The 25,148-nt window shown below is 52.2% G+C and overlaps 1 protein-coding gene across 2 annotated transcripts in view; it reads left to right on the forward strand.

Moving 5' to 3' along the window:
- The window catches only part of ABCG1 (ATP binding cassette subfamily G member 1), a 67,001-nt gene that overhangs the window by 24,691 nt on the left and 17,162 nt on the right, over nucleotides 1–25,148 (forward strand). For both annotated transcript variants that reach the window (XM_058523156.1, XM_058523157.1), the window contains exons 3-5: nucleotides 19,381–19,498; nucleotides 21,344–21,476; nucleotides 23,978–24,028. In XM_058523156.1, coding sequence (XP_058379139.1) covers nucleotides 19,381–19,498; nucleotides 21,344–21,476; nucleotides 23,978–24,028 — 302 coding nt within the window. The remainder of the gene's footprint in view (nucleotides 1–19,380; nucleotides 19,499–21,343; nucleotides 21,477–23,977; nucleotides 24,029–25,148) is intronic.

The following is a 25,148-nucleotide window of genomic DNA, read 5'->3' on the forward strand; positions in this document are numbered from 1 at the left end:
GAGGCTGGGCATGCAGGCTCGAGTCCCATGACAGACAGAGAAGAGAAAGCAGCTCGGGGCTGAGAGGAGGCCAGGCCAGTGGGTGAGTCATCAGTTCACTGGGCCAACCTGTGGGGAGAACCAGGCAATTCAAGCGTTTTCCTGTCTGTTCCTGAGCTCCACCGTTTCTCGAAGGCACCTGCACAGCTGAGTGTCTTGGGGGTGCTCTGACAGGGCAGTAGGGGCCCCAGGCAGGGAAAATCCTGAAGTTGCAGGTGTCGGCTTCTAGATTTGTGAGATGGCAGTCCCTGAATTTGCCGTGCAAACACTTCAAAGGAATAAATGTGAGGATTTTTTCAGAGGCTGTATGCCTAAGGCAGTGTCCTACAGGGAAAAATAGTCACCGATGGATATAAAATAGCTTTTAAAAGGAAGTATTGCTATTGAGACATTTTTCACGTAAGATACTGGTGAAACAATAAAACTGTTCTGATAATTTACCTGTTAATGAATATTTTCATAAAGTAACCTCAGTCCAGTGCAAAAGTAGTAAACAGAACTGTTTGGGCTAAGAGGAAAAGATTGTCAACTACAGCTTTTCCTCACTGGTATAAAGGAATGAAATAAAATCCCAGGAGGTTTTTAGTTTCTTCTTCATAATTTTGCCTTGCAGAAAGTGAGAAGTGCGATTTCAAGGTGAATGGCATATGAATATATTTGTGCTTGTATATATAAATACATACATGTATGATTATATTTATATGTGAGAGTATTTTTTTAAAGTTAGAAAAAGACCTTAAAGGTCCATATAGTCCAGTCTTCTCATTTTACAGATTAGACAACCTAAGTCCAGGTTGAGAGATTTTTGGGTTAAGATAGACCAGCTTTTGAGTTCAGATCCTATTACTGCCACATCTAAATTTGTATCTTATATGCATATATTTTTTTGTTCTGGGCAAGAAGGTGCTATATCTTTGATTCTACTGTCAACACTAAAGTCTCATGTAACCAGATTAGGTTAAGTAAAAAAAAAAAAGAAAAAGCTTACAATTACAACAAATCCACAAGACTGTAAACTTGACCATGATTTTAAAGCTACATTAGAGAAACCTTGTTCTACTTCAATCAGACATGAACGTCTAAGGTAAAAAATGTGAGCTCTTGTGAACTTTGGGGAAACAATTTCTAGCTGATTCTCTTTCTACTTCTTGGTGAGTTTGCTTCTTTTGCCATCTGAATAATTTTCAGAGTAGAAAGTATTTGAATTTGTTTTGTCCTGTTTTCATTGCAGGGGATAAAGGCTAGAGCTGAACTGGGATATGGGGGCGTTTGGTGCCTCTGGTAGCATTTTGAAGGCATTTCAATGGACAGAAGCCAGATCCAAACCCAGTTTGCTCTCCCTGTGCTGCTGGGCGCCTCGTGGGTCTGTTTTCCTGTGGGTGCCCGTGGGTGTCCTGCACAGAGAGGAGGACCTCAGGCTGCCAAGGGACAGGCAGCAGCATGCAGTGGCGCTCAGACATCGAGGAGCCACACTCTGGCTGGCTCCTGGGAAGTGACCTCTTAAGATGGGTGCTGGGCATCCACGGGAATGAGTCAAGGCCGTTTAGGAGCTGCACCTCTTCCCTGGCCAGCTTGTGAGTTCTCACTGTGGCTGTTCACGGTCCTTTCGAGTGTAGTTCTTGGGGTCACACATGCTGTGGGCACACGTGGGCGAACACCTGTCTGCGTCAGGGTCTCCCGTGGTACGTGAGCACGGTCGTTTCTGGGTCTTGTGTCCACTGAACTGAAGATGACACTGAAGATTTTTTGTTTGTCTGCAATTACGCCTTTCCTCCCTACCATGCCTTATTGCTGGCTTTGACATGGGTCAGGAGTCAGGCCAAGGCATGGACGTGCAGAATGTGTGAGGCTTGTCCCACGTACCCAGGAGTGTCGGGCTCCCAGGGCAAGACCCACCAGACACCTGGGAAGGGAAATAATTGCAGAGCCAGTTCACATTCCTGCCAACAATAGAAGCGATCGCAACACAACAGCCATAATAGTAACCAGTGCGATGACCACCAATCCCGTGCCAGGCACCGTCCCCCGCCTCACATATGCTGCCTTGTTTAACCCAACTGTAGCCCTGTGATGGGGCTGTGTCACCCTCTCCTCACAGAAACTTGCCCAGGTGGGAGGCAGGAAGGGGATGTAACTGGTTTGTCACCAGGCCTGTCATTTTGACTCTCGGGGTGTGAAATGATGAATTGGCAAATTGAACACATTGATGAAAATGGCCCAGTTGCTTGGAGGAAGAAGCGGTTGCTCTAGATTTGGGTGGGGAAAGGAGGGACCTATGTTCATTGAGGCCCAACCATGTGTCAAATGCCGCCTATCCCTTGTCTCATTTCATCTTCCCAGCAGCCCCCGGTGGTAGGTGGGTATAGTTACTCCCAACTTACAGATGAGAAAACGGAGGCTCACAGAGTACATTAAGCTTCCCCAAATCCTATGATAAGCGAGGGGTGGATTTAGGATTTGAGCTGTGGCCAGGCACCCTATAAAGGTCATTCTCTTCCCTGGGGGCCACTTAACTGGCTCAAAGAGCAGGCAGGATGAGGATGGAGAGAGGACAGGGAGGGCAGTCTCAGTGGGGTGAAGTGCATCAGCAAAGGCACATTTGGGAGACCCTGAGCAGACTGGGCTGCTGTGCGGGACAGTTGAGGCCATGGGTAACAGAAGATGGGCCTAGAAGGGCCCACTGTTGAAGGAAGGCCTTAAACCCCATGCCTAGGCACATAGAGTTGGTCTTGGAGGGTGATGGGGGTCCCATCCAGAGAGAGCCAGGAGATGCCCAGAATCCCACCCAGAGTCCCCGCTGGTCCAGGAGGCTCCATGCAGAACTCATTCTGGGACTGATCAGCCCTTGAGCTTGGCTCGGGTGATGGATTTATGTTTCAGGATGAACACAGAGCTGGCACTTGTATGTTGGTCCTCTGCATGGCTGTCTCACCTAGAACAATAGGGAAATTCATGGAGCAGGTGGGGGCCAGTGGCATCCTTTATCCCAGCGGCCACCTTGGTTACGTCACCCGATTCTTGGAAATCCCAGCTGTGGAAATACAGCAGTCCTCTGAGCTTCTCCCTCTGAAGCCCTCCCCAAATGCTTGTTGATGTGGCCACGCACGGCGGTGAGCGGCTGAGTGTATATCTCCAGCTCCGCATGGCTACTTGGAGGAGAAGGAGCTGTTGACTGCTTTTCCTGTTTGAGAAATGTCACTAACGTAAACATTCAAAGAGTGTGACAAAGCCCAGTGGTCCTCAGCCAGGTCCTGCTCCTGGAAGCCATCCAGAGCTTTCTGCTCCTACAATTGTGCGTGTGCTGGGGTGGCTTCGTTTCCCCTTTCTCTTTCCAAGTTTAGACCTGGGATCGGGAATGCAGTAATCTGACATATTAGAGCAGAGATCATGACTTTTGTTGAATAGACCCACTGAGTACCGATGGGCCCAGGAGGGCTGGGAAGCCTGAGAACGGGAGAGAGCTGGGGCGACTGTTGTGTGTTATGCGGGTCTGGGTTGTCCTGCGTGAGACTCTCATCTGTGGCTTTTTTGAGAGTTTGTGGCTTCTAATAGGGATTCGACCGTCATCTCTTTAACGGGAAGTGGCTCCAGTGTCCTTCAGCTTTGAAATGTGTCCCGAGATAAACGTTTATTCAGAGAAAAGTTGCTTGGAAGACCAGGGGCAGCTTCCTGGCTGGTGACTGTGGGTTGGAGGTGACCCTGCCTTTTCTAGACCTTTCCTCCCCACTTCCCTGGCAACCAGTTCCTCTTCCTGGGCCCTGATTCTGGGTTTTGAGGTTCGCCACTTGGATTTTAACCGGCTTTGGGATGGGTTAGGGAAGTCCTTGGAGGGAAGCCCTCTTCCTGATGTCGTCCCGGGCGAGGTAGTGGTGGCAGTGAGCAAGGTTCGGATGCTGGGAAGCCGCTGCTTGGGGGTGGCAATGGAAAGAAGATGTTTTGTGCAGGGGCTGCCTGTGTGTTCTGCCTTCCAAAGTCCCTGCATGCCTGTGTGTGACATCAGCATGCAGGGATGGACGTAGCCAGAGCTTCAGGGTCTAAAATCCAGATCCCAGCCTTGGGGCAGCTGGTCCCCAGGGAGTGCATATGGCCTCCCCTGAATCCAGGGTGGGTCACTACTCCAGCGAGAGACACCAGGGGTCAGAGTGGGGTATGTTGGCAGAGCCTGTGGGTGAGGGGTGGAGACGTAAAGACCCGGTCAGCCACAGCGTCTTCAAGGGCAGGTGCCCAGAGCAGGTCACAGGACCAGACCAGGGACAAGCCAGTGCCCATGTGGGGAGAGCGCCCCCAGTCACCGTGGAGGGCAGGGATAAGCCTGAACCACCCAGGCTCAGTTCAGCAAGGCACAGGATAATGCCCATTTCATTGTTTTCTCACCCAAAGCCTTCCAATAAAGGACCCCTTCCAATTACGTTAGGGAGAAAGGCCTTCATTTGATGGGCCCCGCTGGGCAGTTGCTGTCAACATCCCACTGTCCCCCAGGCCAGGAGCCCCACACGGAGAGGAGCTGGAGATGCCGCCCTTGGTTCTATGACTGGTTTCTGGGACCACGAAAGGGAAATTGCATTTTAGCGACTCCGCTGAGTGGTCCCTGACATGCTGCTGCCTGCCGAGTCTGCGGAGTAACTGGGCTTCGAAGGGCAGGCAAGGGGCCCTGTGTCCTGTGTCCAACCATCATTGTTGGGACAGGCGGCGAGAGGAGCTATGTGCGCGCTGCTTGCGGGACGTAGAGCATCCTTTGGCATGATGTTTACTGACGTGATAATTCCCCATCGCAGTTCAAAATACTTGGACCCAAGCAGCAGAAAGAATAAAGAAGCTGCTTCTGCTCAGAGGCAGGGGCAGAAGCAGAACCTAGGAGGCACTGGGGCAGGGCAGGTGAGTGTGAGATGGCAGACAGACAGACCGATGGACAGACAGGGAGCGCTGGACATGGTGGAGACCACCGAATCCAGATGGCGAAGCGGGGAGAGGCTCTCAGGAAAAAAAGGATGAAAAAGCATCCCTGAGCTGTGGTCCATGAAAGTCGTGCCTGGAGGAAAACCGTCCAGACAGCTCCCTGCTTTGCCTGTTATCCAGCTGACTTCCAGAGCCGAGCGCCTGTTAGCAATCCAGGAGGAGACCGTCACAATCGAACAAAGTAAATAGCCGTTTTCAAGCCGGAATGGACTTCCTGCCGCAACCCCCACTGGGGGATGGTGGAGGGGGGTGACGTGCCATCTGCACGGTTTGGGGACAAAGGATCATGTCCTCGTTTTACGAGCAGTTCTTGCTCCCTGTGATTTGAAGCCCTCACACATATGTTTGGGTCCGTTTTGATGTTATTAAGCCCAGCTCCCCAAACCTGGTTCCTGTTATTGTCGTCGGCTCAAAAGCCCCCCTACTGTTTCAGAAGGTGCAAAAAACAAGAAGACGTTTGATCCGTGGATGTGGCTTTGCCACTTACTAAAGAAAACTGAGGCATTGATTAGACGGACCTTGGGCATTTGGGGGAAAAAGCGAGTAGGGTAAAATCGAGAGAAATGTCACTGGGTATAGGAGTGTGGACTTTTGTCCTTTTTGCCTGAGGTTGCCCTTGGAGAGGGAGGAGGGAGGGTCTGCAGACCAGGACAGCCTGTCCTCACCAAGAGCCCCTTTCAGCTCTGGGGCTGAGACTAACCACAAGAAGGGGATGGGGAGGCAGAGGGCGGCGTGCAGCTGGGCTCATCTTATAAATCTTGGCATCTAGAGAAAAATCACGACTCTGGGTGCAGAAACTGGGTACTGCTGTGCTGTTTTCAGGCTGAGGTTGACGTGATACTTGGAGATTACTTCACACCCTTTTTGGTGTTTTGGCATAATTTAAATAATCAGAAGGATTTTTTTTTTCCTTGGTTGTTCTAGCCAGGTTTAGAAGCCTGTGAAAGGACTAGTTCTGCTTTTAGAAGTATAAAAATATTGCAGTGATAGAAAACTGCTTCCTGCCTGACAGGCAGATGTAAATGACTTCCATCTATTTTTTAGTACCTGTGCTGGGGCGGGGGCTCCACCACCAGTGCTCTGATGAATTGGCGTGGGGGATGTGTGTGCGCATGATGTGTGTGTGTATGTGGTGTGTGGGTGCACATTTGTGGGTGCATGGCAGGTTCTTATTGTCTGGGCATCAGCATCAAAATGGCTCTGAGCACCCAAGCCAGGAGTGCTGGCTACAGGTGGCTGTGGCTCCAGGTGACCAGCATAGCCTGGGTGACAGAAAGTGACATCACAGCTAATATCCCGTCAGTGTTCTCTGGGACGCTGACCCACTGAGAGACAGCAGTTCTCGCAGTGAAAACAGGTGCAGATCAGCTCCCAAGGATACTGGGGCAGGGTTCCATGACAGCCCTGTCCCTCCTCACAGAGGCTGACCAGGGTCTTTGCGCACAGCAGCATTTGGAGGCGTTCTGGAATGTTCCAGGAACTGGCTCTGGCTCTTTGAAAATAATCACAAGCTTAAGCAACTGGATCCAGAATGTTAACCCTCAGGTCAGCTCTCTTGGTGAGAGCTGGCTCCCTCCAGATGCACCAGAACACACACAGGATCCTCAATCCACAGGGATAAGGATGTCCCTTCAGCTGTCGCTCCCTGAGATGAAGAGACATTGTTGTCACATGGCTTGCATTTTCCAGTGTGCATTTTGTTGTAATGTTTTGTCTCAATTTCAACTCCAGCAACCACCAGTTATTAGGCACTTTCTATGCCCCATATGAAGTGCTTCAAAGACATGATCTGGTTTGGTCTTCCCAAACACTGTGAAAGTTAGGAACTCCTTTCTTGCCCATTACTGGACGAGGAAAACAAGCTTAGAAAGATGAAGGAACTTGCCCCAGTCACACAGCTAATTGGAGGCAGAACTCTAGGCTGATTCAGGGCCTTCTGGCCCATTGGAATCTTCTGGGCCGTGCCCCAGACCAGTTCCACCAGAACTGTTTTTCAAAGCTCCTGGGAGATTCCAATGTACAGGTGACATTGAGAACCACTGGGCGGGAAGCTATCTAGAATTCTTTCACGTGCAGCATCTGGTCTGAGTTATTCCTCATTGTTTGCTGGTGTTATTAGTAAGGAGACACAGGACTGGTGCATATAGATGGGGCATTAGCAGGCCGTGTGCTGGAGTCCGTTTGGTGGTGGGGGATGGATGTGCTGGGACCCCTTGTCCACCTTCCTCTAAGCACCCTGTCCCAAAGCGTGTGGTTGGGCCAGTGTGGAGGGTATGGTCAGCGGCCCTGGGAAAGCACAGTGCTGGCAGGCCCAGACTTTGGCCAACCGCCCCCCTCTGGCCCCATGCCCGTAATGCTCACCACCTCCACAGTGAATATGATACTCCAGAAACTGGAATCTGTTTAAATTAGTGACAAAAAGGAGTTTCACACACTATAGGATGTGACTTAACCTGGCTACCGAAATGTCTGCAGCCCGAAGATGCCTCTCTACACGGTGGGATCGAAGCCCCAGCCACCATGCTAACAAAGGTGTTCCTGAGAGTGATGCTTCGTGACAGTGGAGCATGTGCATATGGGCTAAACCAGGCTCCACGCAATCTGGATAAAGATGGACAACACGGACATGCACACTTTGGTGTGACCTGAAGGATCAGAACACGATTTGCCCTCACTTGAACCACCGAAGCAGCCTCTCCAGAGTGCAGAAGTCTTCTCTATGCCCCCTGCTGCCACACCTTCCCTCTGTCATCATTCAAGTGATTTGCTGTTCCTGGAGTCCAAACATTGAGAATGATCTAGCTTATCTCTGTGCCAACCAGATCAGACAATCTTTTGGTTGCTGTAATTTTCGCACCCCATGACATCGGCATTAATTTTCATCAGTTGGGTGGGAATGTCAGACCGCATTTCTGCCTTGTGGCAGAGAAAGTAAAGTGTCAATGAAATTCAGTTCTGGGGAATGAAGGGTTACTGATGAATGTGGTATGAGGGATGGTGCCTTGGGGTTGGATGAGTCTTACCTGGCAGAGCTAGACAATGTCTAGCTCTAGAATTCTGTGAGTAGGCTAAGCAAAATTTTGCCATTAAAAAAATTAAAGACACACATCCATTTAAAAACAGTTAACAATCTGTGTTTATTACCTGGCTCTTTATAATTTGCTTGGGGCTCCTTTGTTTCTTTTTAGTTCTTGTTTAGAACCAACAGAAAAACATCTATGTGAAATGAGAGACCTGAGTCAGGTTGAGGGAAGATTCTGTGCCAGGCTCTGCGTGATGATGAACTTGGGTCCGGCCTCAATAGTAGGTGCTTGCCATGAGCATTGCATATGCAGATGGAATTATCTGTCTCTGGCCCTTACATCAGGGCCCCTTGGCCATTTCAGTAGGAACCCGCACATGAACCTCAGCTACCATTTGATTGTCTAAGGAAAGAAAGCCACATGTTGCTCACAACTGGCAAATTCTAGGCTCTAAGGGGCTTTGGAGAACAGACCTCTTCTTTTACCATGGAGAAACTGAGGCCCAGACCAGTAGATGGCCTGTCTATGGCCACTCCCTAGTCATGAGCAGGGCTGGAATGAGGCCCTGGGCTGCCTCCCACTGCCTTGCTCTCCAGAGGTCCCCACTGGAAACTCCAAGGCAGGTCATTTTTCTTTCACATTTAATTGCACAGATCTTAATGTGTTCCTTTAACTGCATTATGAAGAGTCGACACTGGGGACCTGTTCTAACCAGGCTTTGTGCCCAAGTGGACCCCACAAGGAAGTTGGAGAATGACACTGGATTGAAAAAAGAATCATGGATGAGTTGCAGGATGACAGCTCCCATCTCTTCTAGAGAAGCCCAGGGCTTCCAACTCAGAATAACAGCTGTTCCATCACATGGGCCCTGTGTGAAGGCTTGCTGGCTAAAAAGTGTAACTTCTACATGATGTTCATGTGGGAGGAAGGGAGTCATCTTCAGAGGGAAGTGGGTCCCCCAGGGAGGACCGGAGCTGGTGCGGGCAGGGTGAGTGTATTAGTTTCCTATTGCTGCTGTCAGTAAATCACTACAAATTTGGTGGCTTAAAACAACACAAATTATTATTTGAAAGTTCTGGAGGTCAGAAGTCTAAAATCAAAGTGTTAGCAGGGCTGTGTTCCTTCTGGAGGCTTTGGGAAAGAATCCTTTCCTTGCCTTTTCCGGCTTCTAGAGGCTGTCCACTTTCCTTTTCCTGTGGCCCCTTCCTCCACCTCCAAAGCCAACAGTGTAGCATCTTCAGATCTCCCTCTCTGTCTCTGACCTCTGCGTCCATTGTCATAGCTCCTACTGTGGCCTCCAACCCTCCTGCCTCCCTCTTTCCCTTATAAAGTCCCTTGTGATTATTTTACCCCACCTTCAGAATCCAGGATAATCTCCTCATCTTAAAATCCTTAATTTAATCCCATCTGCAAAATCTGTTTTGGCATTTAAGATAACATATTCATGGGTTCCAAGGATTAGGGTGTGGACATCTTTGGGTGCTCTTATTCTGCCCAGTACAGTGAAGTAGGGCACAAATCCCACCACCTCTCCCTCCCTCCATCCAGCCTTCCATCCCTCCCTCCACCCACCCATCCCTCCCTTCATCCCTCCTTCCCTCCCTCCCTCCACCCATCCCTCCATCCACCCATCCCTCCATCCACTCATCCACCTATCCCTCCCTCCATCCATCCCTCTCTCCACCCATACCTCCATCCACCCATACCTCCCTCCACCCATCTCTCCATCCACCCATCTCCATCCACCCATCCCTCCATCCACCCATCCCTCCCTCCCCCCATCCACTCATCCCTCCCTTCATCCCTTCCTCCCTCCCTCTCTCCCTCCACCCCTCCATGCTGCCTTTCACCCAGAGTTCTCCTCACCCTGAGTCCCCAACACTCAAGGCCTAGAAGGCACCCTGGGAGCTGCATTTGGGGATTGCTTTGAACGTGTTCCTCATGTACCCAGTTGAACTTTGGAGACATGGGCTAGAACATTCTGTCAGAGAACAGCCCCTGAAATCGACTTTCATCAGGCTCCCATGGGAGCAGGGCAGCCAGTAGCAGCTGCTCTAAGGGTTTCTGATGAGGGTTGTCCCTGCAGGTGGCTCTGGAGGCTGTGGCCCTTCAGATGGTGTCTCCGGGTGGTGCCTCTGGAAGCAGCTTCGTTCCCTGGTTAGAATGGTTCAGTGGGAAGTCTGGGAATGATGGGGAGACCAACAGCTCTAAAGCTTTGCTATCAGCTGGTACACCAGCAGGCTATCACATCTCATGCTGAGTGAGTTGGAGTAGTTAATTCCAGAATTCTGGAGAACCATACAGTTCAGAGCTCCTTGAGGTCTGGGTCAATGTCTTCCTTGTTCCTCTGTGTAGAGTCAAGCACACCTTCCTCTCAGACCTTCCTCAGTTCTCCTATTCCCCCTAAGAACAGGTGCACTCCATCCTTACCTGCCCTTTCTTGAACCTTGCAAACACACCTACCTGAGAGAGATGACTTGATAGGACCTCCGTTGTTGCTGATGCAGAGCCAAGCCCAGCCCCCAGGTTCTAGGGCAGCAGTTGGAACCTATGGCTTGGGGACCAAACCTGCCCACCTCCTGGTTTTGTAAATGAAGTTTTATTGCAATATAACCACGCCCGTTCGTTACATATGGCTGCTTTTGCAGCAAAACAGCAGGATTGAGTGGTTCTGACAGACTGTATAACCCGCAAAGCCTAAAATATTTATGATCCAGCCATTTACAGGATTCGAACCTTATCATCATCACCATCCAACCGTCTGTTCAAGGAGCGCTTACTGGGGGCCTCCCCAGTTGGGATTACCGTGCTGGCCCTGGGACTATGGAGGAGAATGGAGCCAGCGTGGCTTTTGAGGGGCTGGCCATCGTCTGGCTTTCCTCGGTGTCACTCATTTTATGATACTGGCAGGATGGCTGGAACCACGTGTTTGGAAACCATCGGGCACTTGCCTGGACATTTAATGCACACAGTGACTGCCTCCTGGTGGTGCTCCCACGTGATCCCGGTACAGTGAGGGTCACTGTCTCCTGTGTGTGTTGTTTTGTCAACAGCAAAGTTACGTCAGTGGCTCACGAGGCAGGAAGGGCGAAGGGTTGGGATTTTTCTGGATGATCCGCGGAGGAAGATGAGGATTCTGTGTCGTCTCTTGGGTAAAGCCGGTGACATGAGCCAAACACATTTCCAGTAGATGCTTGCCTCCAGCCTGCCTGCAGGTGGGATCAGGAGACTGGGCACCCAGCAGTTCTGCGACCTGACCTGTGTGCCAGAGCTCGATGGTGCTGGGCTGGACAGGACTTCTCCCGAGGGGCCTGAGATGCTGCATGGTCCACACCCTATGAAAACTGAACTGTGCCCAAACCAGGAGGTGACTGAGAATCCTGTATACTTCCTTCCCGGTGTCCCCTGATTTTGTTGTGATTCTTTTGCAGTTGAAAAGATTTTAAAAAGAGCTCACCCAAATATCTAAAACTGTGCCATTTGCAAGGAGGAAAGGAGAGCGTGGATACACATGAGTGGCATCCTGGGGCCATTAAACACCTGAGGTGGCCGGGAGGCTGTAAACCCACCAGGCCCCCCACCAGAGACGTTAGAGGCGGTGGCAGGAGCCAGAAAGGGTCTCTTAGTTCCTGCGCTCACCACTGCCCGCCCCGCCGCCAGCTTCTGCCAAGGACTCAGGGAGCTGATGGCAGGAAGATACCAATCTGCAGAGACAAAAAATAGAGAGACACCCCAGAAGTGCGAAAAGCAACCAGAAAGTCACCCCATCAGATGTGAGCTGCTGGCTCCTCCAACACTGTGTCCCCCTGCCCACCCGCTTCCAGCAGGGCATCCCTGACCACTATCTTCAGGGGGAGAAGGGCACCCCACTCCCCACTGGGTAGCTTAGGGGCCTCCTTTTGATTGCTTGCCGACTCACCAAGGAGGCATTTGCAGGGGAGTTCGGACGTCCCTGGTGGTCAGGCGTGATGACAGTGATCCAGCTTCTGTAGTTGAAATCTGACGTCCTGGATGCAGAGTGATGGGAGTAGGGCAGGTGGGGTTGTGCGCTCGGTGCTTTCTCTTCCCCTTATGAGAGGAGGTGTTCCGATGAGGATGTGGACCAGCGAGATTTGCAGCTCTGCCTCCCAGCCCCGGGCTGATGGATGCAGGGATCTTTGGGTGGACAAGAGGGGAACGTCGGGGGGAATTTGGGCAGCTCCCCCAGCTTCTCTCTACTGAAGACCGGGCCTCTCTGTGTGCACTGGGGACCCCTCATCTGTGATGAGACTCACCTCTGCCATGAGGCTCGGAGGAGGAATATTCCGTGTGGCCCAGTCCCTTCCGCGAGCTCTTGGGCAAGTGAACACCGTGAGATTGTAACCCTTTTGTGGCCTCTGCCTGCAGAGCTCTGCCCGCGGTGATGGCTGTTTATCCACAATTATCTTTATGCCACACTTATCCCCCAGGGGGGTCAGAGCACTGAGCTATCAGTGTGACTTTAACATTTGGACAGGCAGGAAACAAGCCCTGCTTCTCAGAGGGCACCCACTCCTCCCGGCCCCACCCACCTGGCCCCACCCACCTGGCTCCAGTCCACCTGGCTGCACCCATCTGGCCCCAGCCCAGCCTGGCAGGTGAGACAACACACCTTTGTCTGTGCAGCTTGGAAACCAAACTCAGTGACTGACAGGCCCTGGGATCTCTCTAGAAACAGCCACGCCTTCAAAATTGCACCTTGTTAGATGAAACCTGAAGGAGTGAGTCACTCACTGGAGTTTGAAGGACAAGCTGCTTGTCATTTTCTGCAGGTGACCAGGGTCGGGGGCCTAATGATTCCCAAGGGGCTCAGGCAACAGGTCCCGATTTGCCAGTGACACCCCCCACTAGGAGCTGCTCTGAAACGCACCTGCTCTAATCCCTTTGTTGTTTGGCAGCCCCCTCGGCAGGAGGCAGGGGTGTTTAATAACAAGTGGCCACAGGGAGCGTCCTTTCTGGTGGGGGATGTGCATTTCCTCACACGGGCAGTGAGGGGCCCTTAATATAAGCAGGGCTCGAGTCCTCCCCAAACGAAAGAAGACCTTCCAGAACCCTGACGAGAGGTGGTTTTTTTTTTTTTTTTTTAACTTGAGGATGTTTTGTGGAATAAAAGGAAAGTGAAGGATCAGGGACGATGGGATGAGTCGAGAGCTCTTTGCACGCACATAGGAATTTGGGGCCTTGGCTTCCAGAACATCTTGCCACTTCAGCACTGGGGGCTGCCCCGCACACACCCAGGGGGCAGCCTTGGCCCCCAGTGACCGAGGGCGTTTTGTCTTCTGGGGAGGAAAGGCATATAATTTCTTGCCATCCTGTTCAATATTCCACGCGACAGCAGACTAAATGCACACTCCTGGGTTGAGCTGACAGTAGTGATTCAGTGGGAGCCAGTCGGCGCATAGGAGGCGCGGGGAGGAGGGAGAGCTGGCTCAGCTGCGCTGCTGGGGCTGGCAGAGGCTCGTGGCCGGGTGCAAGAGCTGCCTCCAGTTGGGATGTTGGCTCCTGTGCTGACTTGCTGTGTGGCCTTGGGTAGGTCATTAACCCTCTCTGAGCCCTTGTTTCTCCTCCGCAAAATATATGGAGAAGTACAGGTTCTCAGCTTGCTGTGAGGTGTCAAGGAAAAGATGGGAGCAGAGCTGGCGCCGTGCTCATCCTTATCCTAAGTGAGCATGTGCCCAGAGCTGGCGCTTGCCCAAGGGCTAGTGTCCCCACAACCTTGTAGGAATTGGCAGGCACCGTTTCTCTTTAAAGCGCTATGAGTTAACATAGGAAATGTAAACTGTGGGCTATTTGTTTCTTGATGGTTTCCTGACATACATCCTGGGCAAGAATCAGCTCATCCGGGGAGCTGCTGTCTGGCCAGGGGTGTAGCCCATCTCTGGGGAAGGGGGTCACACGGCAACAGGCAGGCGTGCACGGAATTATTGGGGAGCAATTTCCCATCTAAGGAGGGCTCCTTGATTTTCCCAAGGGCAAAAGTATGGTGTCTTCATTTTCAAGGGAGGAAAATACCTTTTTTCACCCTATGTTTGGGAAAAATGCATTCCTCTGTGTAAAGATCAACATCCCTGGGGTTCTACTTAAGATTCAAAAGCAATTACCCATGGAAGTGATAGGAGGGGGGCAAAGGGGCTTCCAGGGGCTCTCTATGTCCCATTTCTTGATCTAGGGGCTGGTTACCCAGCGTGTTCCGTCCGGGGGAGTGTACTGAGCTGTACACACACTTATGATTCACGCACTTTTCTCTATGTATGCTACGCTTCAGTAAAATTTGCATCAAAAAGAGAGATTCAGGACTGAATAAAAGAGTCTGAAATAAATATAATATGCACATTTTGATTGCTATTATATAAGGGTTTATGGGTGACTTTTGTGCCATCCACTGGGGCATGGGTTTATCCTGACAGGACATGAGACAGAGGGACACAAGCAGTCCCTCTGAAATGCATCGCATGACAGTACGAGGCCCTGTGGGTTGGCCTCAGGGACTGCCGGGCAGCTGGACCTCCAGGGGCTTCTGGGCATTTCCTGCTGGCCCAGCACACGATGGCTCACATCCCAAAGGAGTCTGGGCCTGTTGGGTAGAGTGACTTGGAAAGAGGTGCCAACCAGGTGGTGGTGCCCGAGACGGTGACTGTCACTCAGGATTCGCTTGTGCAAAGGGCTCGCCTTCTGCTCATTAACTCCATAAACATTTTTGTAAGTGACCCCTACATGCCAAGCACTGTTCTACACACAGGACATGGTGGTTCAGAAGATGGTTCGGGTCACGTTGTCACAGACCAGCGGCCTCTAGGGGCAATAATAGAGCTGGGAGGCAAGATGAGGTGTGGGTTGGGGCCAGTTATCAGATGGCTAGGCTCATGTTGGGCACTCAGCTTTGGGCTTGCTGGTGTGCCCTTAATGAGAAGCAATCTTGCTCCCATGTCTCCTTTATTCTCACCATCATCGGTCTTCAGGAACCTTCAAGAACCCGAATCATTGAGATTCAGGACGTCTTGACAGGCTGTTTCTGAATTGCTAACATTCTAAAAGTAACACATCCTGGAGACATAACTAAGGAAGCTCCTTTGTTTTCACTTAATGGTGACTGTTCACAAAAGCGTTTATCTACAAGATGTTAAACCTCTATTCATTTACACCATCATTCACTAACTGAGTGTCCACGCTGGGCAGGGCAGTAGCCAGGGCTAGAGGTTCTGAGATGGAAGGTGAGGGGAGCAGAGGGGACAGGTGCACGGTAGACAATTACAGCCCCACCAGGTGAGTGCTGCGTGGATGCATGGCCTCCTTAGGGTTTTGTGGACACAGCACAACTCTCTTGAAAACCGGATTAGATCGTGGAGAAGTCACTTCCAGTTGGCTTCATTTTAATGTATCAGCGGGGTTTACGGGGAGAAAGCAGTTCCTGGTTCTGTTTTTCCTTCCTGGTATTCACTGGGAAGGGCACAAGGCCTGTCCACTGGCTCTGAACTGCCCAGAAGCCCAAATAGTGTGGTGGCGTGCAGGACTCGTTTGAAATTTTGTGATATGCCTACAGCTCTCCTTACAAAACACAGCAAGGTAATTTGTAAAGCAGAATTCTAGAAAGCAAATTGTGCTTCTCACCAACTGCTCTTCAACATCAAAGATGGAACTAGGCGAGGTGGTCCTTGGGCTTCCCTACAGCCAGTGGGTCTTCTCCTTTGCATCCACGCCTCTCTCCTTCCTCAGACATAAACAGTTATCCCATGCCCAGGGGGTACCCACTCTATCCACCCTGCCAACAACAGCGTTTCTTTCTGCAACTGCCGGGCTTGCGTAGTCTCTCAGCCAGAACCAAACATCACATTTTGCACTTATCCTCTTTCCCAAGAAGACCCCTCCTCAAAATCCCCTAGATGTAAAGCATCAGGGTCTATGAGACAAACTGACCCCAGGCTGGTACTGGTGCTGTGGCTGGAACCCTGTGCATCCATCTTATCCTCCCACAGGGCCTTCCTCCTGCCCATCACCCGTTTGCCCCAACGCTTCTGCTGCCAGGGTGGGCCCAGCACTCCTGCCTTTGCCCCTGTCTTCTCACTAAGCTCACTGCTAACAGAGCTCTCTCACTGGGATCCAGAGGTGGAGCAGAGTTCTGTTCCCTGTGATGGATGGACCTGGGCACTGTCATCTCTCTCTTTGTCTCTCTGTCTCTCTCCATTTCTCTCTCTCCATCTCTCCATCATCTCCATCATCTCCGTCTCTCCATCTCTCCTCTCCTCTCTGGTCTGGGTTTTGGTCTGGCTGTTTTAAGGATGGTCCGCCCATGCACCGATTGGGGCTGTTGGGTGTTCAACGGCCCTGCCTCCTCGGTAGTTTTCGTGTTCGTGTTTGTGATCCTCCGAGCGCTCACTGTCCTGACCAGAAAAGCAGCGCAGGACAAGCACCCATGTAAACAAGAGCCCACAGCGCGTGAAGGAGGCAGCTTCCCCAGTACGCCAAGGACTGGGCTGAGCAGAGTCTTTGGCGTCCATCGGCGGCAAAGTAGGGCCGGGGGGCGGTGGTGGTTGGGATGGATCCGTCGCATTTCATATTTCAGTAAGGGAACAAAACTCGAGCCTCTGCAGCAAGGACGATCTCGTTACAGTTGGACGCTCACGAACCCGACTCTAACGGGACTGCCCCTGACTGGAGCTCCCAGTCCTCGGCATGGTGCCGAGTGTGTGCTCTCTCCTCGGCCCAGCCTCTGCAGTCCAGAAGGACAGATTGATGCCTTCCTGACTTCTGTTCCCATGTCACTTTTTTTGGCGTGTGAAGAAGATTAGCCCTGAGCTAAGATCTGTTGCAGTCCTCCTCTGTTTGCTGAGGAAGATTGGCCCTGGGCTAACATCCATGCCCATCTTCCTCTACTTTATTTGGGACACCACCACAGCATGGCTTATCAAGCCATGCATCGGTGCGCGCCCGGGGATCCGAACCTGTGAACCCTGGGCCACTGAAGCGGAGCACGTACACTTAACCGCTGTGCCACCGGGCCGGCCCCCCCATGTCACTTTTAAGATTCTTCAATCCCAAATGCGTGTTGATCGTTTTTAAAGAAAAACAGGTTTCTGATATTACAGAAGAGCAGCCCTGAGTTGGTGGGCCCCACTTGGGTCTCACACCTGAGGACCCTTCTCGGCCGGCACCGCAGCAAGTCACAGGCACCCCCTGTCCTTCCATGTTACCCTGGAAGCCAACTTCCCTCTCTGAGACGTGCGTTGTCAGCCTCATGAGACAGCATACCTCGCTCGACTCAACCGTGTATCAGTTTAGTACCGGGGTTCACAGTCGGACCCACAGTTCCAGCCTGGTGGCTCTAAATGATGAGACCACTGTCTATACCCCCCACTCTGCCTGGCTTTTCCCTTGAAAGGGTCAGATGCTCCCGCAGCTCCCACACCCAGGTCTGTCCCCGGCATCCTGGCCGTGGGCATGGCAGCCTGTGTGAGCTTCCCGAAGCCAGTGTTATTATGTAGTGCCCCAGGGCGGACCCCAACACCAAGCGCCAGCCCCAGGTGCTGTCAGAGTGAGAGCAGCACCCACGGGCTCTGCCCGGAGGGAAAAAGCCTCCTGGAACCCCGAGGCATGAAGTCGCCCTCGGGGCTTCTTGACCCCTCAGCAGACTGTACTTGACCTCCGGATGGCCTGAAGTCATCTCTGTGAACTGTCTGCCTCCTCAGGCAGTTCCTGGTTTACAGGGACCAGCTGGGGATTAGCTTCGAACTTCGAGAGGGAAGAGCTTAAAGGAAGATTTGCTCGGGAGTAACCCCGATCCCGACCTGAGCCGACAAGAAGCGGGTAGTAGCAGACGCCTGGCATCTAGGACTCCCTCGGTGATGTCATGCTGGTCCCCTGTGGCTCAGGTCCCCAGAGCACCTGGCCCCACATCGCAAAGCTCTGTCCTGAGGAGGAGCCCGCACAGTGGCAGAGGAAGGGTTGTCCCCCAGCTCTTCTGTTCACTGAGCGGCAGACGTGGGGCTCTGGGGTCCCCGTCCCCTCCCCACACTGGTCTCCTCCGCTCTCAGTGCCCGTGTTTGCCGACCTCTCAGCCTCAACATCCCAATGGTGGGAGTCTGACTCCTTTGCGGTTCTGGTTGCTCTAGGCTGCCCCGCCCCCCCACCAGGATGACTCCCCCGCCCTCCGTACTGAGTCAGATCGCAGGGCTGCTGGCTTCCTGCCTTTTGCTCCCGCTTCACTCTGCCTGGTTAAACAGGGCCTCAGGGACTCCCCGTCCAAATCCAGGTGGTACCTGGTGACAGGTTGGTGTTCAGGTGTCCCATCTGTGAAAGTCGAGACCCTGACTGGGGCTTGTGGAAACATATAGATTTGGTGGTCCAGGGAGTGTCCAGTTGGCGATTGGAGAGAGTGTCCCAGACCAGGGACTCTGTGGAGTAGCCCACACGCCCCGTTTCTTATCGGGCCCCTTAAACCTTGTGCGTGAAGCTAAAACACTGCATTTGTATGATTCTGATGATTTAAGGGTACATTCTGCAAGTTTCTCAGAAACTGAGAAAGGTTTCTGAATTAGAAGTCTTTATCTATGAATCCAGTTGCTTCAATTTCATTCTTTATAGCAGATTTGAACAGTCTACTTGAAAAAAATCAATGTGGCTCTCTCTGTTTGGGATGTGTAGTTTTCTTCCTTTCACAAAGCCCTTGGATGGAGGCTTGGCAGAAATTTCAAAGCAATTTGATGTGGCTGCAAAAGGATAAACTTTTAATTATTCATTAATTAATATTTTAATTATTTAATTATAAAGTAATGATTTATGAATACATTCTATATAAATAATTTATATTTATAGAAATATATACACTATAAATAACTTGTAAATGAAATAAGACATTAATCATTTAATTAATAAAGGCACTTGCTTCCCATCAGGGGGTCGGAAGCAGCGTGGCTGGGGGTGCAGCCCTGGGTTAGGATATGTTCACACTGGCTGGGGGGGCCAGGACACGTTGCCCGGGCCCACTGGACACCCGCTTCCTCAATCTGAAATAAGAATTTTGGGTTCCTCTATCCTAGATGGTGTATGGGAAGTGCTTTGTCGACTCTAAAGCATTATACATATACTGGTCATTGTCATTAATATAATCAATGTAATTATATAGTTGGAATTAATTACATGAAATGCAACTGAGGAGGTAGACAAAAATGTAAAAGAGACGCGAGGTCCATTTTCTTGCCCAGAACTTGGCATTTCATACTATGGTGTGAAAGTCTTACCTCTGGCCTGAGTTCTCTAGTCAGGCATACTGTGTGTTTGCCTGTACAGCATCGGGGGTAAGACCAAATGAATCCTGTGATGGAAAAGGAATGTGTTCTGCTTTCTGCAGGATACAAGACCCTTCTGAAAGGAATTTCCGGGAAATTCAACAGCGGGGAGCTGGTGGCCATCATGGGTCCTTCCGGGGCTGGGAAGTCCACGCTCATGAACATTCTGGCCGGATATAGGTGAGCAGACCCTCCCAAGGAGAGTGAGGTCCTCACCCGGGTGTGGGCCTGGGTGAACAGTGTGAACAGTGAAACCTCTTCAGCTGTCCCACCATTTCTGTCCTGGCTCCAACAAAGCCTGAGGGGGTTTAGCAATAATAGGCCTTGGAATCTGTGAAGGAAACAGCCCGGGAGGAGAAGGACATTGAAGGTGTCTAAGGCAGCAGCTGACGTGGAGAATGGACGCGAGGGAGGGAGGTCGTGGGGTAAGATGGCCAGCTCTGCTGAATGAGCTCAGCCTGGCCAGGCCTTCCGGACAGGAGGAAGTGGGAAGGTCAGGGTTGGGGATGGGGACGGCAGGAGACCTCCGAGACAAGCATGCCTGGAGGCCAAAAGTCAGAGGAGCATTTTCCTAAGCGAAGGACGAGGACAACAGCCGGCCCAGAGCTCGTGTGGCTCTTGCTCATGGCTGTTAGTCATTTCCAGGTTTGGAAACCCCAGTCCCCGACATCCTGCCCACTGTCATTCCAGTGTGAATGCTGCGAAAACTGAATCCTTACAAGTGTTTGCAAATGCTCTCTTACAGCCAGTTCTTTTCAGCTCTCGTGGGTTCCATTTGCTAACTTTAGCAAATAATAATAATAGTAACAATAATTTCATTCACTGGGAAAAAAAGACAAATATCACCCTTTCCTTAGGACTTCTGAATTACTTCTTTACACTAGAAATCAAGATTAAAAAAAAAAAAAATCTCACCTTCAATTCCTGCCTGTTGCATTCATATCTGAAGGTTGGAGGCAAATTCCCAAACCCCAGCGTCGAGGGAGGGACGTAGGAGAGGGGAGCAGTTTCTGTGGGGCAGCCGTTCTCAGCACATCCCACACTCCCAGCTCCTGGCCGTCCTGAACAGTGCTTGGGAGCCATGGACGGCCGCTTAGAGACGGTGGGCACCAAGCCTCGCTCCCGGGGAAGCCGGTTGACCCCAGCCCATTCTCTGCAGGAAAGAAGGGCCCACCACAAGGCCCACGGTGATGGCCAATGACGTTGGAAACCAGATGTCATTTCACTGGTCTCCATAGACCCTCTATGTTTCTCTTCTCCACGGCATCTAGGAGGCAGGGCTGGAAAAATGCATCCTTATCGGGATACCCATGGCTCCCACCGCCTCCCCCGGCTGAGTTGATGCACCAGGAGAGCACCGGGCAGTAGAGATGCACAGTGGGTGTGGGAGTGAGGGAGTGTGGCTGGCAGGGCTGGGCCCCTCCATCTCCACAGAGCACATGGGACGCCCCAACGTGCCCACTGTGGTCAGAGAGAACAACTGCCCTGTGGAGAAGGACCATGCTCTTGGCTGAGCAGGTCCAGGGCCCAGGTGCCCTCCTCTCTGAGCCACCTGAGCCCAGGGACCCTGCTGTGTTGCCTCCCAGTCGGGTGTCAGAGGCGCACCCTCAAGAACTGGTTCTGAAGTGGCGACCACACCCCCGACTATAGAGTCGACCTTTGGGGCCATCAGTGTAGCCTGGGCTGCACACAGCATTGCTCAGAAGCCCATCTTACAAATGCCCAAAAAGTCAGGGATGTGCATCCGACCTCGTGGCTGTGGGTAGCAGCATCCATGCGTATCTTTGTTTGTTTAGAGGCACTTGTCACCAACACACCATCCCAGAGACAGCTCACCCTCACTTTCCCTGTCCATGCTGGGCATTTTCTCCCTGCAATTCCTCTCCATGAGTGCTGCTGCTGTTCCGGGTCTCCCGTCCCTTCCACCCCCTCGGTATCTCTATGGCAGGTGGTCCCACCGGGAAGATGCTGGGGGGGAGGAGCAGAGGGAGTCGGGCTAACAGCGTCCTCCCCTTGGCCTGGCAGGGAGACCGGCATGAAGGGGGCGGTCCTCATCAACGGCCTGCCCCGGGACCTGCGCTGCTTCCGGAAAGTGTCCTGCTACATTATGCAGGACGACATGCTGCTGCCACACCTCACCGTGCAGGAGGCCATGATGGTGAGCCGCGCCCCTGTAAAGAGCCCGTGCTCCGGCACCCGGCCGCCCCCTCTCTCTTCCTCATTAGACGGAGCAGTGCCCAGCATGGGGCCGGCGCTCTGCCAGGCCCTGCACAGAGTCAGCACCCCTCCCTCGAGCGGAGTTTTGACACCAGGCCTGCTGTTTGGACAGCTCCATCGAAAACAAACCCCCGAGACCCTGGTTCTCATAGACCCTGGATGACAAAATCGAGGTCAAGTTTCTGGAAAGGTTATTGACCCAACTGATGTGGTTGACCACTTCCAGGATGACCACAGTGCTTCTCCCCGTGGGCTGAGGGTCCGTCCTTCCTGTCAGCTGTCCTTGAGTCATTCTGTGGCTTTGGGCCCAAGTTCCAGGCAACCCATTGCCAGGGTTAGGGCCCCGAGGGTCCCGTCCTCTGACTCACCCGCCTGCCGGGTGGGTGAGTGAAACCAGCATTTGCTGGACACCTCCTGGGTCCCAGGCCCTGCAGTCACATAGCCCAGCCCAGTCATCACACACGTAATCCTACAAGAGCACTTGAGAAAGAGCCCCTCCAACACTTGAGCTGTTAGCCCAGGGAGTCCTGTACAATGGGGTCCAGAACGGCCTGGCCTGAACAGACCAGACCCAGCCAAGTGCAGTGACGCTGGACTTCCAGGGCCATTATTTTAAAGGCCCGGCTCATGCTGACAAGGACCAACTGACCCAACTGTGGGCAGTGGGGGAGGTGCTAAGAGGAGATGGGAAGATCCATTGGCAGCCTGTTGCTCATCACGGGGCTGCTGGTTTTTTCGTTTCTCCTTGTCACTGCAGAAGACGGGGCTTGGCCTCCTGGCCTCTCCTGGCGCAGTGGGGGATGTTCTCAGCCTATCTGCCTTGAGCCCTGGTCATAGACAGGCGTTTGCTTTGGTTTCCCTGCCAGGAGAGGTCTCACCCTGCACCCCTCACTTGGGCTGGGCAGAACTTCCTCCCTGGGTGTCTGGGAGTGGGGCTGCCGGGTGCTTCATCCCAGGGGCAATTCCAAGGGATTCTCAGCTGGGCAAAGAGAAGCAGGTTAAGGTGTGGGATACGTGATCTGCTCCCTAACCTGCTTTGTGGGCAAACAGAAAGAGAGAGCCCTGCAGGGTTGTTCTAGTTCTTCGTCCCTGGAGCTGAGGCTCTGTAAGTACCAGGAGACTTCTGCACCCGGCTCGGCCTCCCCGAGCAGACACATGCGCTGGGCGGTCCTAACTGTTTATCCGGCCTCCAGGTGTGTAGTCTGATGGGGGCCCCAGGGAACTTAGGAGGAGTTTGTAGTAGAATAGTAAATTTAGTAAATACAGGCTTTAAAGGTGCCCTGTTGACTCCTGAATTGCTACTTCACCTTCATCTTAGCTTCTCAGAAATTTATTGAATTAAGCACTTGGTCACCTGTTTGAGAAGCTTCCCTTTGATTTCCAGCTCAATCACTGCTTTCTTCTGCAGACAAGATTGGTGACTCCTGTTGTCACCTCTGACCTCCCCCTACCCTGTCGCCAGGCTCTGCTGTGAAATCCACTGATTTTCAGAATTAAATTAGATTTTGACTTTGAGACTTTCTCAATGCCTCTAAAACATACTTTCAGCTTGAGGCAATGGCACCTTTTACTTTTCAAGGTCCTGCCACCCCTGTAGGGGTGATACTGGCTGCTGGCTATTGGTTGTGCATTTCCACCTGCTGCTTCTGACCTCACAGCCACCAGGAGGACTGAGCAGTGACACTCAGTGTCACAGGCAGGCAGCTGCCCTGTTGAGCCAACCTAGGTCCTGGCCCATCTGACTTTGGGACCAGGGCCTCTTCACCCCACTCCCCTGAGTCTCGGTCTCTCACTGGTCCTCACGGAAACTTCACTAGCTCACTGGGTGGGCAGGTTCTAACTCATCATTGTGCCGACAGGAAACTGAGGCTCCTAGTCTCCCACAGGCAGAGAAGTCAGCAGAGCAGAACCAAGGCTGATACTGGGCGTGATGGTGGCCACCAGGGTGTTACCAAGCAGGGACAGGGGCCCAGTGGTGTGCTGGCAAACAGAATCTCAACAAAACAAAACAATAGCAGCAAAACCTGAGTCCTGATATGCAGCACCTGCCAATTTCTGTGGTGTAGATCCTCCCACTATGGATCATGTTAAGCTATCAATGGTTTAACAGGTGGCTTGTGAAATTCCTGAATAGACACCAATGGTCTTCAGGCCCCTGATGCCTGGGGTTTCCTTATCTCTCGACTGCCCACATCGGACTTCTTTCATGGGTACAGCAGAGAATTCCACTGCGATAACAGGAGGCACCCGATGTGGACTGCTCTCCCTATCCCGCCTTTGCTAAGCCCAGGGAGGGTGGAAGCCAGGACTTCCAAGGGTTTACCTCCATCATTCAGCAGCTCGGGGGCCACTGGGGCTCTGGGCCTGTGGTGTGGCATGTGAGGTGTGCCCCGCCCACAGCCGTCTGTTCCGATTCCACACTGTGGTCCTCGCCCCCTGTAGGTGTCTGCACATCTGAAGCTCCAGGAGAAGGACGAAGGCAGAAGGGAGATGGTAAGTGTGTGCTTGGGCCACAAGTGGTCCGAAAAGTGTGTGAAATCCATTTGGCAAACGTGTGTTGGGGGACTTGTTGGGGCTGGTTTTGTGTGTTGCTTTGTCGCCTAGTCTTCTGTGTGGGAGGGGACGGTGACATCTCAGTGTGCGCCCTGGCCTGGCGGCTGGGACCCCGGAGTGACCACTCCACCACAAGAGCCAGAGCTTCTGCTTCCAGATCCAGGCGCTGCCACGCAAGGACGTGGCAGGACACCGGCCTGAAAGCTTAGACGGCCAGGAGACCCAGCCTCAGGGTGGACCGAGCACCCTGCCTCTTTTAGTGTTCAATATGCTTTCTACTCTGTTGTTTTCTTTTATAAAACACTAACAATGAAGATGGTTAGTCATTCACTTAAAAATAACCAGCCTCCACCCACACACACATGCACAAGAAGAAATTTGGTTCTTATGTGTTATTAACCAGCCTTATAAAAAATAAAATAAACAAGTTTCTGGGATGACTGAGACATTGTCATCCCTTTCATCGTTTTTTTCAGTTTCCTAAAACCCCAGGGGGCCGGGAGGCTGGGTAAGCAGACCCAGCGTGGGCGGGAAAGCCCCACTTAGTGAGGGGAGGACCAGTGTATATTTAAGATCAGGAATCACACAGCATGGGGGTGAGCTGAGAGGGAGGTCAGAGGGACCTGCTGACATGGAGGGGACCCTGTGGTGAAGCAGAACTGAGCCCACCGGGGAGCTCCTTCAGCCCTGGCCTTCTAGAACCCACTGGATAACCTTGGGCCACCGCCTCTGGTACCCTGGGCCCCTGTCTATTGAGGGGACGGAAGGCCAGGCCCCACCTGCCCTCCAGGCAGCGTGAAGCTGCATTAGATGATGTCTTTAACGTCTTTGAGCTCCAGAGAACAGACGTGATCCTTAAGTAAGCAGGCCAGGGGATGATTTCCCTGCAGTATGACACGCATGGACCAGCCTTTCCCGGTGAGAAGGGGAACTGGGGAAAGTACGTTTTGCTGAAGGACTGGGAGGACGAGGGTGTGCTTCTCAGCCGACCTTCTAGATTGAGGAGCACAGCCAGCCAGCCTTTTGCCTCCTGCACCAGCTTTGTCTGTTAAGTCATGAC

Source organism: Diceros bicornis, chromosome 27 (assembly GCF_020826845.1).
Source record: "Diceros bicornis minor isolate mBicDic1 chromosome 27, mDicBic1.mat.cur, whole genome shotgun sequence".
NCBI lineage: Eukaryota > Metazoa > Chordata > Mammalia > Perissodactyla > Rhinocerotidae > Diceros > Diceros bicornis.